Source organism: Balaenoptera musculus, chromosome 14, assembly GCF_009873245.2.
Source record: "Balaenoptera musculus isolate JJ_BM4_2016_0621 chromosome 14, mBalMus1.pri.v3, whole genome shotgun sequence".
In the NCBI taxonomy this organism is placed as follows: Eukaryota; Metazoa; Chordata; class Mammalia; order Artiodactyla; family Balaenopteridae; genus Balaenoptera; species Balaenoptera musculus.
Window position 1 is genome coordinate 37819840 of NC_045798.1, and position 13320 is coordinate 37833159.

At 38.5% G+C, this 13320-nt stretch overlaps 1 protein-coding gene across 6 annotated transcripts in view; it reads left to right on the top strand.

Annotated features, from left to right (window-relative positions):
* The window catches only part of YES1 (YES proto-oncogene 1, Src family tyrosine kinase), a 114991-nt gene that overhangs the window by 84615 nt on the left and 17056 nt on the right, over window positions 1-13320 (top strand). For 4 of the 6 annotated variants that reach the window (XM_036822977.1, XM_036822973.1, XM_036822978.1 and 1 more), the window contains 5 exons: window positions 2562-2834; window positions 6978-7077; window positions 10495-10593; window positions 12629-12732; window positions 12820-12969. In XM_036822977.1, the coding sequence (XP_036678872.1) occupies window positions 2570-2834; window positions 6978-7077; window positions 10495-10593; window positions 12629-12732; window positions 12820-12969 (718 nt within the window). In that variant the 5' untranslated portion in view covers window positions 2562-2569. Of the gene's footprint in view, window positions 1-783; window positions 867-2561; window positions 2835-6977; window positions 7078-10494; window positions 10594-12628; window positions 12733-12819; window positions 12970-13320 lie in introns of all 6 variants that reach the window. The other 2 variants (XM_036822976.1, XM_036822974.1) reach the window with 1 other exon arrangement.

A 13320-nucleotide genomic window follows, 5' to 3' on the forward strand; every position in this document is an offset into this window, starting at 1 on the left:
ATTGATTGATTGATTGTCGTGCCGCACGGCTTTTGGGATTTTAGTTCCCTGACCAGGGATGAAACCCAGGCCCTCAGCAGTGAGAGTGCGGAGTCTTAACCACTGGACCCCCAGGGAATTCCCTAAAAATTTGCATTTATTAGAAGACTGGGATGATTGGACATATCTTCATATGCTAATTGGCCTTTCATATTTCCTTTGTGAATTGCCTGTTGGTAGGCTTTCCTATTTCTCTAAGGGGCTTATATATATATTTTTTAATGTGTAAGAGTTGTCTGTATTAAGAACGTCAACCAGTTTTCATATGAGTACATTTATGTGTTGAGAGAGCAAGTAAGAGCATGAGCAAGTGCAAAGATATCCTCCCTACTTCTCATGTCTTTAGTGTCACTTCAGAGTTTGTGTCCACATCTGCACCCCCCCAACTTAATCATATATCTCTTAGTCTTTTCCTTTAAGGTTTCTACTTTTACGCTTTAAAGGCTTTTCCAACTGCTAGATTATGAAACAGCTTACCTTTAGTTTTTTCTAACACATTTAGAAGACCACTTTTTATATATTTAGCTTATTATTATTCTCTCATAGTGTTTTCAGTAGATATTTAAGTTTCCAGTCCCAGTCATGTTCCAATCCTGTGCTTTATTGTCACGTCTTCAGAATATACCTGTTTTAAGATCGATGTGAAAACCTTCCAACTTTGAGTTTCTGAGACTGTTTCTCTTTTAATATTTATAGCTACATTTTAAATCAATATTATATAGTTGAGTTTGTAAAAATGTTCAGTCTTTCAGAATTGATGAAGCAGTCATCTTATCACTCACCTACTTCCTTTTGAATGCTGTAAAAGAAGGGAAATACTGTAAAAAGTAAGTGAATTAGGGGAATTCCCTGGCAGTTCAGTGGTTAGGACTCCGCACTTCCACTGAAGGGGGTGCGGGTTCAATCCCTGGTTGGGAAACTAAGATCCCACATGCCGTGCGTCACAGCCAGGAAAAAAAAAAAGTGAATTAATGAAATCACCATTAGTTCTTCTTCAGGAAGTGAATGGAATAATGCAGATTTTGTAATGTCAGTAAACATACTATATGCAAGTCATGTTGGTAGGCTGTACAGTATATAAGAGGTGAGAAATTCTTGCTTTTTAAGAAGTGTGTTGCCAGTGACTTGAGGGTAGGCTGGGAATTGGCAAAAAACAGGATGCAAGTGAGAGTCTCGTACAAAAGTCTCTCCAAAAGTACGTTACAAGTTTTAAGGAAGAAGGTATTTTACCAGTTATGTAGGCTGTACAGTGTATAAGAGGTGAGAAACTTGCTTTTTAAGAAGTGTGTTGCCAGTGACTTGAGGGTAGGCTGGGAATTAGCAAAAAACAAGATGCAAGTGAGAGTCTCGTACAGAAATCTCTCCAAAGGTACATTAGAAGTTTTAAGGAAGAAGGTATTTTACCAGTTATGGAGACAGCCTGAATGGTAAAGTAACATTTGTAATGACCCTCAGTGAATGGATAAATTTTAGCAGGTAGAGATGTGAGGAGAGTATTACTGACAGAGGCACTTTTAGGAGGGAAAATGCAAAAATGGGAAAGCACAGGGCATATGTATTGGGGCAACAGGAATTTTTTCTCCATGTGTGCATAAGATAAGTGAGGAAATGATAAAGTGGGAAAGATAAATTGAAGTCCAATTTGGCAAGCATTGGGAGTGTGTCCATTGGTAGGGAAGGGAAAAAATGTAGAGATGCATTGTCCTGTGTAGTAGCCACTAGCCACATACAGCTGTTGAGCACTTAAAATGTGCTTGGTCCAAATTGAGATGTACTGTAAGTTTAAAATGCACTCCAGATTTCTAAGATTTAGTACAAGAGAATATAAAACATCTCATTAAAATTTTTCATATTGATGACATGTTGAAATTATATTTTAGATTTATTGAGTCAAATCAAATATATTATTAAAATTAATTTTACCTGTTTTTATTTTTAAAATGTATTTACTAGAAAATGTAGAATTATATGCATGGCTCAGATTATATTTCTGTTACACAGTGCTGGTATAGGTAGACGGAAAACAACCAGAATTTGCTAGTACCCACTATATAGAACCAGAGATTGTCTAGAAGTTGTAAGAAATTTAATCCTTATAGAAAACCTTATGAAGTAGGTGATATTATTGTTCTCCTTTTTCAAGTAACTGAGGTGCAGAGAATTTAAGTAACATACCTGCAGTCACTGCACTAGGAAGTAGGAAGCTAAGATTCAAACTCTGGCTTCTGGCATCAGAGCCCATGGTTTTCCCAATACACTGTGGCATGTTGTCATTGAACCATTAAAGGAGATTGAGCTGGAGAATGACATGATTGGAATGATACGTTAGCAGAATTGTAATAAAGATAAATGAGGTGGAGAGACTTTATTTGCAGCTGTCTAGGTTCTTTTTGGTTTGTTTTGTTATTGTTAACTTATTTGCAGGGGAAAAATGCCTCGTTTAAAGTCAACTATTGAATTGCACCTTTTGAAGTATGCTTTATGTTAACTGCTTCTCAAAATTTGCCTTATCACCTTTGTAGATTTGATAATGGGCTGCATTAAAAGTAAAGAGAACAAAAGTCCAGCCATTAAATACAGACCAGAAAACACTCCAGAACCGGTCAGTACGAGTGTCAGCCATTATGGAGCAGAGCACACTGCAGTGGCACCCACATCCTCCACAAAGAGCACATCTGTTAATTTCAGCAACCTTTCCATGACACCATTTGGAGGATCCTCAGGGGTGACACCTTTTGGAGGAACATCTTCCTCCTTTTCAGTGGTGCCAAGTTCATATCCTGCTGGCTTAACAGGTGAGATTTAAATGGACAATCCTGTCGTTGGTTTGAGAATGTGACCTTGGGCAATACATACATAAAGTTTGCCTGCTGTAAGAGAAATAACTTACTGGGGGACCATTAAAATAAGTTTATGTGAAAATTAAAGTCTCCAACATAAATTCAAGTCTTATTGTATACATGGATATTATTTTGGGAAATTTGGTAGTAATCTGATGGTGGTTGTGTACTGGGTTATATAATTAATTATTTCTCTAATTCATTTTTCAAATAATTAGTGAGTGCTGACTGGCAGGCACTGGAAATACAAAGATTAAAAACGTATACCCCAAAGGGAACCCTCCTGCACTGTTGGTGGGAATGTAAATTGATACAGCCACTATGGAGAACAGTATGGAGGGTCCTTAAAAAACTAAAAATAGAACTACCATATGACCCAGCAATCCCACCACTGGGCATATACCCTGAGAAAACCATAATTCAAAAAGAGTCATGGGGCTTCCCTGGTGGCGCAGTGGTTGAGAATCTGCCTGCCAGTGCAGGGGACACGGGTTCGAGCCCTGGTCTGGGAAGATCCCAAATGCCGCAGAGCAACTAGGCCCGTGAGCCACAACTGCTGAGCCTGCGCATCTGGAGCTTGTGCTCCGCAACAAGAGAGGCCGCGACAGTGAGAGGCCCATGCACCGCGATGAAGAGTGGCCCCCGCTCGCTGCAACTAGAGAAAGCCCTCGCACAGAAACGAAGACCCAGCACAGCCAAAAATAAATAAATAAATAAAGAAACTTTCATTAAAAAAAAAAAAAAAAAGATGTACCAAAATGTTCATTGCAGCACTGTTTTACAATAGCCAGGACATGGAAGCAACCTAAGTATCCATCGACAGATGAATGGATAAAGAATATGTGGCACATATATACAATGGACTATTACTCAGCCATAAAAAGGAACGAAATTGAGTTATTTGTAGTGAGGGGGATGGACCTAGAGTCTGTCATACAGAGTGAAGTAAGTCAGAAAGAGAAAAATACTGTATGCTAACACATATATATGGAATCTAAAAAAAAAAAAAAATGGTACTGATGAACCTAGTTGCAGGGCAGGAATAAAGATGTAGCCATAGAGAATGGACTTGGGGACCGGTGGGGGAGGGGGAAGCTGGGTTGAGGTGAGAGTGGCATGGACATATATACATTACCAAATGTAAAATAGATAGCTAGTGGGAAGCAGCCGCATAGCACAGGGAGATCAGCTCAGTGCTTTGCGATGACCTAGAGGGGTGGGATAGGGAGGGTGAGAGGAGGGCTCAAGAGAGAGGGGATATGGGGATATGGCTGATTCACTTTGTTGTACAACAGAAATGAAGACAGTATTGTGAAGCAATTATACTCCAATAAAGATCTATTTTTAAAAAAACGTATACCCCTCCCTCCTGGGGACTTCCCTGGCAGTCCAGTGGGCGTAGGTTCGACCCCTGCTTGGGGAACTAGGATCCCACATGCCGTGCAGCACGTCCAGAAAAGAACAACCCCGAAAAACGTATACCCCTCCCTCTGGAATGTTACAACTTCTGAGGATTGTAAAGTGCTAGCCATTATTAAAGTATTATAGTAGTTACTTGATAAACATTAGGTAAATGGCAGTTTCGTGATGATAATACAGTTTTTCTATTAGATACTACTGACTGAAAAAAGAAAAATCCTGAGGCTCAGTGTTTAAATGATTTTTTTTTCAGAGTCACAGATAATAAGCAGGAGGGCACAGATTTAATGCCCTATTCTAGAACTTCATTTATTACCCTACAATATCCTTTCAGAGAACAGCAAGAAGTGATGGCCAACAACCCTTTATGGAGGCAGAAATGCTCTAAAAACGTAGTCAGAAACTTTAAAAAGAGAGATGGTTCTTTTGTGAAGGGTCCCCTATCGGGATGCTTTTCCCTTGAGTAACAAAGCACAACTGGCTTTAAAAGGTAGGGTGAGCTCCAGGATTCCTTGATCCAGCAGTTCCTTGATGTCATCAAGGACTCGAGTTTCTTTGGTGTCTCTCTTGCAGCCCTTGGAGTGTCCACTTTATCCTTAGGCTTGGCAAAACAGCTGCCAGCACCAAATTGAGCAACATGAGGGGACAAAAGAAGAATCTCTTCTACAAGCATGGACTATAAATGTGTCCCTTCACTCTGCTCACCTCCAGACCAAAAATAGTGACCAGAGAATGTCATACACTAATTCTGTTAGACTGTTCATTTGAGAAGTTATGGACATCAAAGAGTCATTTATAGTCTTAATTCCAGCCCCCTAACTCTAAATACTTCAATAATAGTTGGTCATGATGGTACTTCTCAGTCACCAGTAAAAGTTTATTTTCAGGATTATATGTTCTGGAAAGATAGTAATCCAAAATGATTAAATGTTGAGAAGACATACTTGAGTTACCTAAAGCAGTTTATTTACGGGAAATAGTCCATTCATGGGTATTAATTTATTGATGAGTGTCTGTGTGCCAGGTATAGAGAGTTGTAAGCAAGAGAAACAAGATTTCTGCCCTAATGGAGTTTACATTATAATGAGGGTTGGATAATAATTATAGAAACAACTAAACGGGATGATTAATGGTTCATAAATACTATGAAGGAACTAACTAGAATGATTGGCGAAGGCCCTTTAAATGATCAATGCCCTTTCAATGATTCATCTTGAGATGAAATCGTTTGAGCTGAGGTTTGATTGATGAGAATGACCTAAATATGTGCATAAATGGGAAAAGAGCTTTCTGGGAAGAGAGAATAACAAATGCACTTTAGGAGGTACAGATGGACTTGGCAGGTTTGAGGACTAGTATGGGCAGAGGGTAGAATTACATGATACGCAGTTGAAGAGTCAGGATTTCTCAGGACCTCATAGACTATAGTAAGAAGTACGAGTTTTATTCAAAGCTAGAAGGAAGTTATTGAAGAGATTTCAGTAAAGAATTTGCACGATTGAATTCCCTTTCTAAAAACTTCCTTCTGGCAGCTGTGTGAAGGGTGGATGTAGGGAACCAGATATAGAAGTGAGTTAGGCTATTACTTTCCCAGTAAGAGGTAACAGGGACTTGGATTAGGGTGGAAGCGCTGAAAATGAAAAGGAAGTAGATAAGGTACTTTAGAGGTAGAACTGACAGTGCTGGTAATGGACTTGGCTTGAATACCTGACTGGTAGTGTTCGCTGAGGTAGGGAAGACTTCAGTAATACTTCAGGTTAGAGGAGAAAAGTCAACACCTTTGTTTTGTACCTAATAAATTTTAAATGCTTGATAGACATTTGAGATGTCAAATAGGTAGTTAATATATGACCGGGCCTCAGGGGAGAAGCCAGATAAATGAGATTCTGTTCTTTCACTTGCAGATAATAGTTTGGCTATTTAAGTTGCTTATGTCTTAAGCAACTACATACAGTGCTTTATATGACACAGTTATTTTTGGAATTTATAATCCATATCAGCCATACCATTTAATTTCTAAGAAAAACATGCTGTTTTTATCTTTGTGTTAAATATAATAAATAATCTTAATAAAACCCTAGTTATTACTGTTAATTAGTCTTTTTTTAAATTAATTTTTATTGGAGTATAGTTGATTTACAATGTTGTGTTCTGCTGTACAGCAAAGTGAATCAGTTATACATATACATATATCCACTCTTTTTTTAGATTCTATTCCCATATAGGTCATTACAGAGTATTGAGTAGAGTTCCCTGTGCTATACAGTGAATGATTAGTCTTAAGGATGGAAATGTTCACTTACTGTTTTTAAGAAATTGAGATGATCAATGCTAGTAGTTTATAATACTCGTTAATGCTTTTTCTGCCAAAGAATTGATTTGAACTTTGTCTTTTCAAGCTAGAGATGTTGCAGCTATGAATCAAGATTAAAAATGTCTCTCTGGGTCTATAGAATTTTAGAATTTGTAGAGTACAGTAGTCTCATGGAAGGCCTTAAGATAGCATCTTAATAACTTGAAAACTTCAGCGACCCAAATCTCCAACTTTTAAAAATAGATTCTGGAGACCAGGAAGAGAACTATGCTTAAGCTTTTTTTGTTGTTGTTGGCAATGTTTTTAAATTTCTCTGTTGTTAATTTGTCTATATAATTTACCTTGGTCTTTTTTTCCCCCAATAGGTGGTGTTACTGTATTTGTGGCCTTATATGATTATGAAGCTAGAACTACAGAAGACCTTTCATTTAAGAAGGGTGAAAGATTTCAAATAATTAACAACACGTAAGTGTTACGAACATTTTACGAGGGTGAAGTACCAACGGTAGCCTACTTTACACTGAAACCACTGAGCTGGTTGATGATTCAGAGACGAGAGTAGTGGGGCGTGGGTCTCTGCCCACTGGATTGGATGATACATTTGGTTTCTTTAGACACACGGCATAATACTACTGCCGGAGCCAGAAGTTATGATTTCTACAAATTGTGTTACTGTGGTTCTGCCATAAACAGTAGAGATTTAAGAGTGAGGATTGAGGGAGTATATGTAAATAAGTACCTTACTTAAAAAAAACCTTTATAAAGATATTTCTATGATCCCATTTATCTAAGTACTAGATGATTTAAAGATCTTAATCTCTTTCTCTTAAAAAAACAAACTAAAAAGGCTAAGGAATTCCTGCAGTCCCAAACTGACCATGTTACGTTGCTGTTTCCTTATGTGACTCTCAGACTTCTTGTCATTTAGTGGGCCACCATAGAAAATTCAGTGCTTGTTACGGAAAATAGATCCCATAATTTCATTAGCAGGCACAGCGACCACTTTGTAACTTCTCAGAATAGACATTTATGGTCTCTTTGCGTCCAGTCATGTTTCCTTCCATCCTTGTTCCCACTTGCTACCAGTTATCTTTTGAGAACATGAAATATGATTCTGTCTCTCGGCTTTAAAATCCTTCAGTAGCTACTGGCTGCTGTCAAGATAAAACAGCAATAAGAGCAGGCATCATTCATTGAGCTTCTTCCCCTTCCTCACTCCACTGCCCAGCCAGACTGAATTACTTATTTATGATTCTGAATACACTGGGGGTTCTCCCCTTCTCTGTGCTTTCACACATGCGATTTCTTTTTTCTGGAATGTAACTTCTTGTCCCTCCACTTTTCTTCCTTCATCTGGCCAACCCTATGCATCCGTCAAAGTGTGTATTCCTGTGTCCTTTCTCAAGGAGGCCTTTTTTGGTATTCTTTAACCTTTCCTGCCTGGCCCAGTCCCCACATCCTGCTGGATTTGGTGTCTCTCTTACATGTTTACATAGTAACCTGTGCAAACCTCAATTGTAGCTGCCATCACAGTTTTGAATTATAATTTATCACTTGCCTATCATCCTTTTAGACCAGTGGTTCTCAGCATGGGGGCAGAATCACCCAGGGGACATTTGCCCATGTCTGGAGACATTTTTGGTTGTTACATCCATGGTGCTACAACTGGCGTCTAGTGGGTGGAGGCCAGGGATGCTGCTCGGCATCCTGCAGTGCACAGGACGCCCCCCCCCCCACCACAGAGCATCGTCCAGCCCGAAGTGTCAGTAGTGCCGAGGCTGAGAAATCCTGCTCTAGACGGAGTTACTTGAGGATAAGGACTTTTTACCTGTTTCTAGCACACCCTATTGTAAGGTCTGTTACCTAAAAGATGTTCAGTGAATGTTTGAATGAATCAGTGGATGATTATCAGGATCAAAGTTTTCAGTTTGTATATCTGAAAGTACTTAATGTATACTAGGAAGCTACAGGCCAAGTATATGAGTTTGTAAACATTTCAATTACGAAAGGATTTTCCATTTCATTTTTTAAAGATCAAATTCACCTCAAGCATTTATAAAATTTCAATGTAGACAAAATATTTTCAATACTTATCTCTGGTAAAGCAAAACATGCATGTAATCTATAGTAGCAGAGCCCATATGTCTTCCTCATTGCAGATTGATAATATACTCTCCTTTCACATTAATTTTGGAAAAGTCAAGGCTTATCAATTACAAACTACATGTAGTTCTCATATTCTGAATTGATTTTAGTCTTATTTGGATATTCATGGGTAACATTCTTGTAAATATACTTTATTCCAGGAATTAAATTTTTTTATTATTGCTCATTGCTAATATTTTGGTTACAGTAGTTCTAGGGCATCTGAATTTTTTCTCCTAATATGATAGAAAGAAACACTGTAATTTTATGCATTGTTAAAAAGAAAATCATTGGGACTTCCCTGGTGGCACAGTGGTTAAGAATCTGCCTGCCAGTGCAGGGGACACGGGTTCGATCCCTGATCTGGGAAGATCCCACATGCCGGGGAGCAACTAAGCCCGTGAGTCACAACTACTGAGCCTGTGCTCTACAGCCTGCGAGTCACAACTACTGAGCTTGCGAGCCACAACTGCTGAAGCCCGTGCACCGCAATAAGAGAAGCCACTGCAATGAGAAGCACGCACACTGCAACAAAGAGTAGCCCCCACTCGCCGCAGCTACCGCTCACCACAACTAGAGAACACCCTCGCGCAGCAACGAAGACCCAATGCAGCCAAAAAAAAAAAAAATGAATAAAAAAATTAAAAAAAAAAGAAAATCATTTAGCAATAAAAAAAGAATGAGCAACTGATAAATGCTGAAAAAATTATGCTGAGTGAAGGAAGCCAGTCAAAAAGACCACATATTGTATCGTTCCATTTATATGAAATGCCCCCACAATGGGCATATCCATAGAAATAGAAAGCAGATTAATGGTTGGAAATGGTGGGGGAGGGGTGGGATGGGAAGTAACTCTTAATGGGTACAGGGTTTCTTTTGGGGGTGATGAAAATGTTCTAAAATTGATAGTGGTAATGGCTGCAAAACTCTTAAATCTTAAATGGGGGAATTTTATGGTATACAATTTTGTCTCAGTAAAGCTTTTAAATGAGAAAACATTTCATTGAAACTGAGTAATCTGAAAGATTTGCTTCCCAAATTGTTTTATTCAGCATAGTTTATTGTCTTAGGTTGAAAGGTTAGGTTACGTAAAAAAGAGATTTTGTAACTAAAATTAAAGTGGGTTCTTTTGTTTATTTTTCAGGGTTTTTGTTTTGTTTTTTGGTTTGAAGCAGAGGTAATGCAATTGTGATTTTGCTTGGCCTTATTCCCTTAATTCACGTAACCTATTTTTTTTTTTTTTTTGGCTGCGTTGGGTCTTTGTTGCTGCGCGCGGGCTTCCTCTAGTTGCGGCGAGCAGGGGCTACTCTTCGTGGTGGTGTGCAGGCTTCTCATTGCGATGGCTTCTCTTGTTGCCGAGCACAGGCTCTAGGCACGCGGGCTTCAGTAGTTGCAGCACACGGGCTCAGGAGTTGTGGCTTGCGGTTCTAGAGCGCAGGCTCAGTAGTCATGGCTCACGGGCTTAGTTGCTCCACAACATGTGGGATCTTCCTGGACCAGGGATTAAACCCATGTCGCCTGCATTGGCAGGTGGATTCTTAACCACTGTGCCACCAGGGATGTGCTGTAACCAATTTTTTTAATATTATTCTTCGAGTTTAATTCTTGATCAAATGAATGCATAAATAAAAATGGAAGTAATACTTCTTGTCTATTTCAGATACAAGATGGCACTGCAATAGATCGTGTCCTGAGCTGTGGTCTACTTTGTGGTAATTGTTGTTTTATGTGTTGCAGGGAAGGAGACTGGTGGGAAGCAAGATCAATTGCTACAGGAAAGAATGGCTATATCCCTAGCAATTATGTAGCCCCTGCAGATTCCATTCAGGCAGAAGAGTATGGCACTGCTTCATATTTTATTAATTATTTTGATTTTTAAAATGTCTTAATGCACATTCTACTTAGCCACAACTTTACAAACACACAATTACATACCAGTCTTAATACAGCCAATGTATCGTATTAATAGGAGATGTTACTTGAAAATTAATAATTAATGCCATAGTATTTGCTTACAGTAGGATCATAAATGAATCTGCATTTATAATACTGCATTATGCCTAGTCCCTAGCCTTTATTTTTTCACTTTAAAATAATTGCATTAACCGTTTTTATATTCTGCAGACTCTTTCACTTCAAAAATTTATCGTCCGTTGATGTTATTGTATCAGTGTTAACTTCTTGACTTAGGTGCTTGCTCCATGGCTATGGAGAGAGAGTATCTTTGTCTTTTAGGATGTACACACTGAAGCATTTAGAGGTAATGATTCAGCATATTTGCAACTATCATTCAGTTCAGAAGGAAATACACACACCCACACAAACATACACACACACAGGGAAAGAGAGAATATGACAAATCAAAATTAACAGGAAAGCTGGGTGGAGGGTATATGGGAGTTCTATGTACCATTCTTACAACTTTCAAAAAGTTAAAGTTCACCTTCAGTGACATATTACAGGCATACTCGGAGATATTGTGGATTTGGTTCTAGACAGCCATAATAAAGCAAATATTGCAGTAAAGTGAGTTGGTTTCCCAGTGCATATAAAAGTTATGGTTACACTACAGTGTAGTCTGTTAAGTGTGCAACAGTCTATGTCTAAAAAAACAATGCACATACCTTAACTAAAAATACTTTATTGCTAAAAAATGCTAACCATTGTCTGAGCGTTCAGCAAGCCGTAGTTGTTTTGCTGTAGAGGGTCCTGCCTCCATGTTGGTGGCTGCTGAAGGCTGGGGTGGCCGTGGCAGTTTCTTAAAATAAATCAACAACGAAGTTTGCCACATTGATCGACTCTTCCTTTGACTCAGAGAAAGGAACACTTAGAGACCACTGTAGGGTTATTACTTGGCATAATTTCAACATTGTGTATCTCAGGGAGTTGGGAGGCATGAGGAGAGGGAGTTGGGGAAACAGCCAGTTGGTGGAGCAGTCAGATCACACACAACATTTATCAGTTAAGTTTGCTGTCTTACGTGGAAGAAAATGTTTGAAATACTGCAAGACTTAGCAAAATGTGACACAGAGACGTGAAGTTATTAGCAAATGCTATTGGAAAAATAACTCTGATAGACTTGCTTGACCAGGGTTGCCACAAACCTACAATTTTTAAAAAGACTCAGTAAAGCAAAACACAATAAAATGAGGTATGCCTGTACTTTTATGTCAAAGCAGGTTTATCTGGGATCCATAAATAATACATCATCTTCATATCACAGCACTTAACCCAGCATCTTGCACATAGTAGGTGCTCTATCAATATTTGTTTGCTTTTTTATTAGTGATGTGTAATTTGTCTCCATAACTCTGTTCTGCTTTGGCACTTGTTACTTTCCATTTTGTCCTTTGGTCTTTCTTCTCCACTATTCTGTGGCTCCCCCTCAGCAAAAATTGCATTTTTATTCACAAAACTGTATTAAATAAACCCACACTAATTTAGAGTCCCTAATAATTTGGATATGGTTTACTTGCATCTTACTGAATACAAATGATCACACTGTTAACAGAGAACCACTTTTACTCTTCCTACTATAATCTTAATATTTTCATCTGTCATTGACTAAAAGGCTGTCATTGTTGCCTTTCTTTCTGTATTTACGGTTCCTGTGACTGCCAGGTGGAGTTTAAGAGACATGTTGAGTAGTTAATACATGAAAATACTATGACAGAATATATTCTGATAGTAATACTTGTAATATTCTTATTTAAGAAAGATCTTTCATTCTGTTTTACTGTATTTTAAAGCTGTGTTCTATTCTTTGCCATCCTCCCTATCCCACTCCATTCTTACTAATATCTATGTATAATTTTTCTGATGCTTATTACATCCTTCTAACTCAGAACACTACTCATTTTTTTTTTTCCAGATGGTATTTTGGCAAAATGGGGAGAAAAGATGCTGAAAGATTACTTCTGAATCCTGGGAATCAACGAGGTATTTTCTTAGTAAGAGAGAGTGAAACTACTAAAGGTACGAATATTGTTAATATAAGTATAAAAATTTTCTTGGGCAGTATTTTAAGAAAGGTATAGTAGAAGTGTTCATTTTCCCTTCTAGGTGCTTATTCCCTCTCTATTCGTGATTGGGATGAGGTAAGGGGTGACAATGTGAAACACTACAAAATTAGGAAACTTGACAATGGTGGATACTATATCACAACCAGAGCACAATTTGATACTCTGCAGAAATTGGTAAAACACTATACAGGTACGTGAATATTTCAGAGGTGAAAATTATTTCCTCATGTTCAATTTTATGAGGACAGCATTCATGTCTTCATGTCTCTTAAGGTCTAGCATGCTACTTTATACACAGTATGTGCCCAATGTATTTTAGTTTTAAAATGAGGAACAGATAATACTTACTATTGAGTTGCGTTCTTTTTTTTTTTTTTTTTTTTTTTGGCTGCGTTGGGTCTTTGTTGCTGCACGTGGGCTTTCTCTAGTTGCGGCGAGCAGGGGCTACTCTTCATTGTGCTGTGCGGGCTTCTCATTGTGGTGGCTTCTCTAGAGCGGGCTCTAGAGTGCAGGCTCAGTAGTTGTGGCACACGGGCTTAGT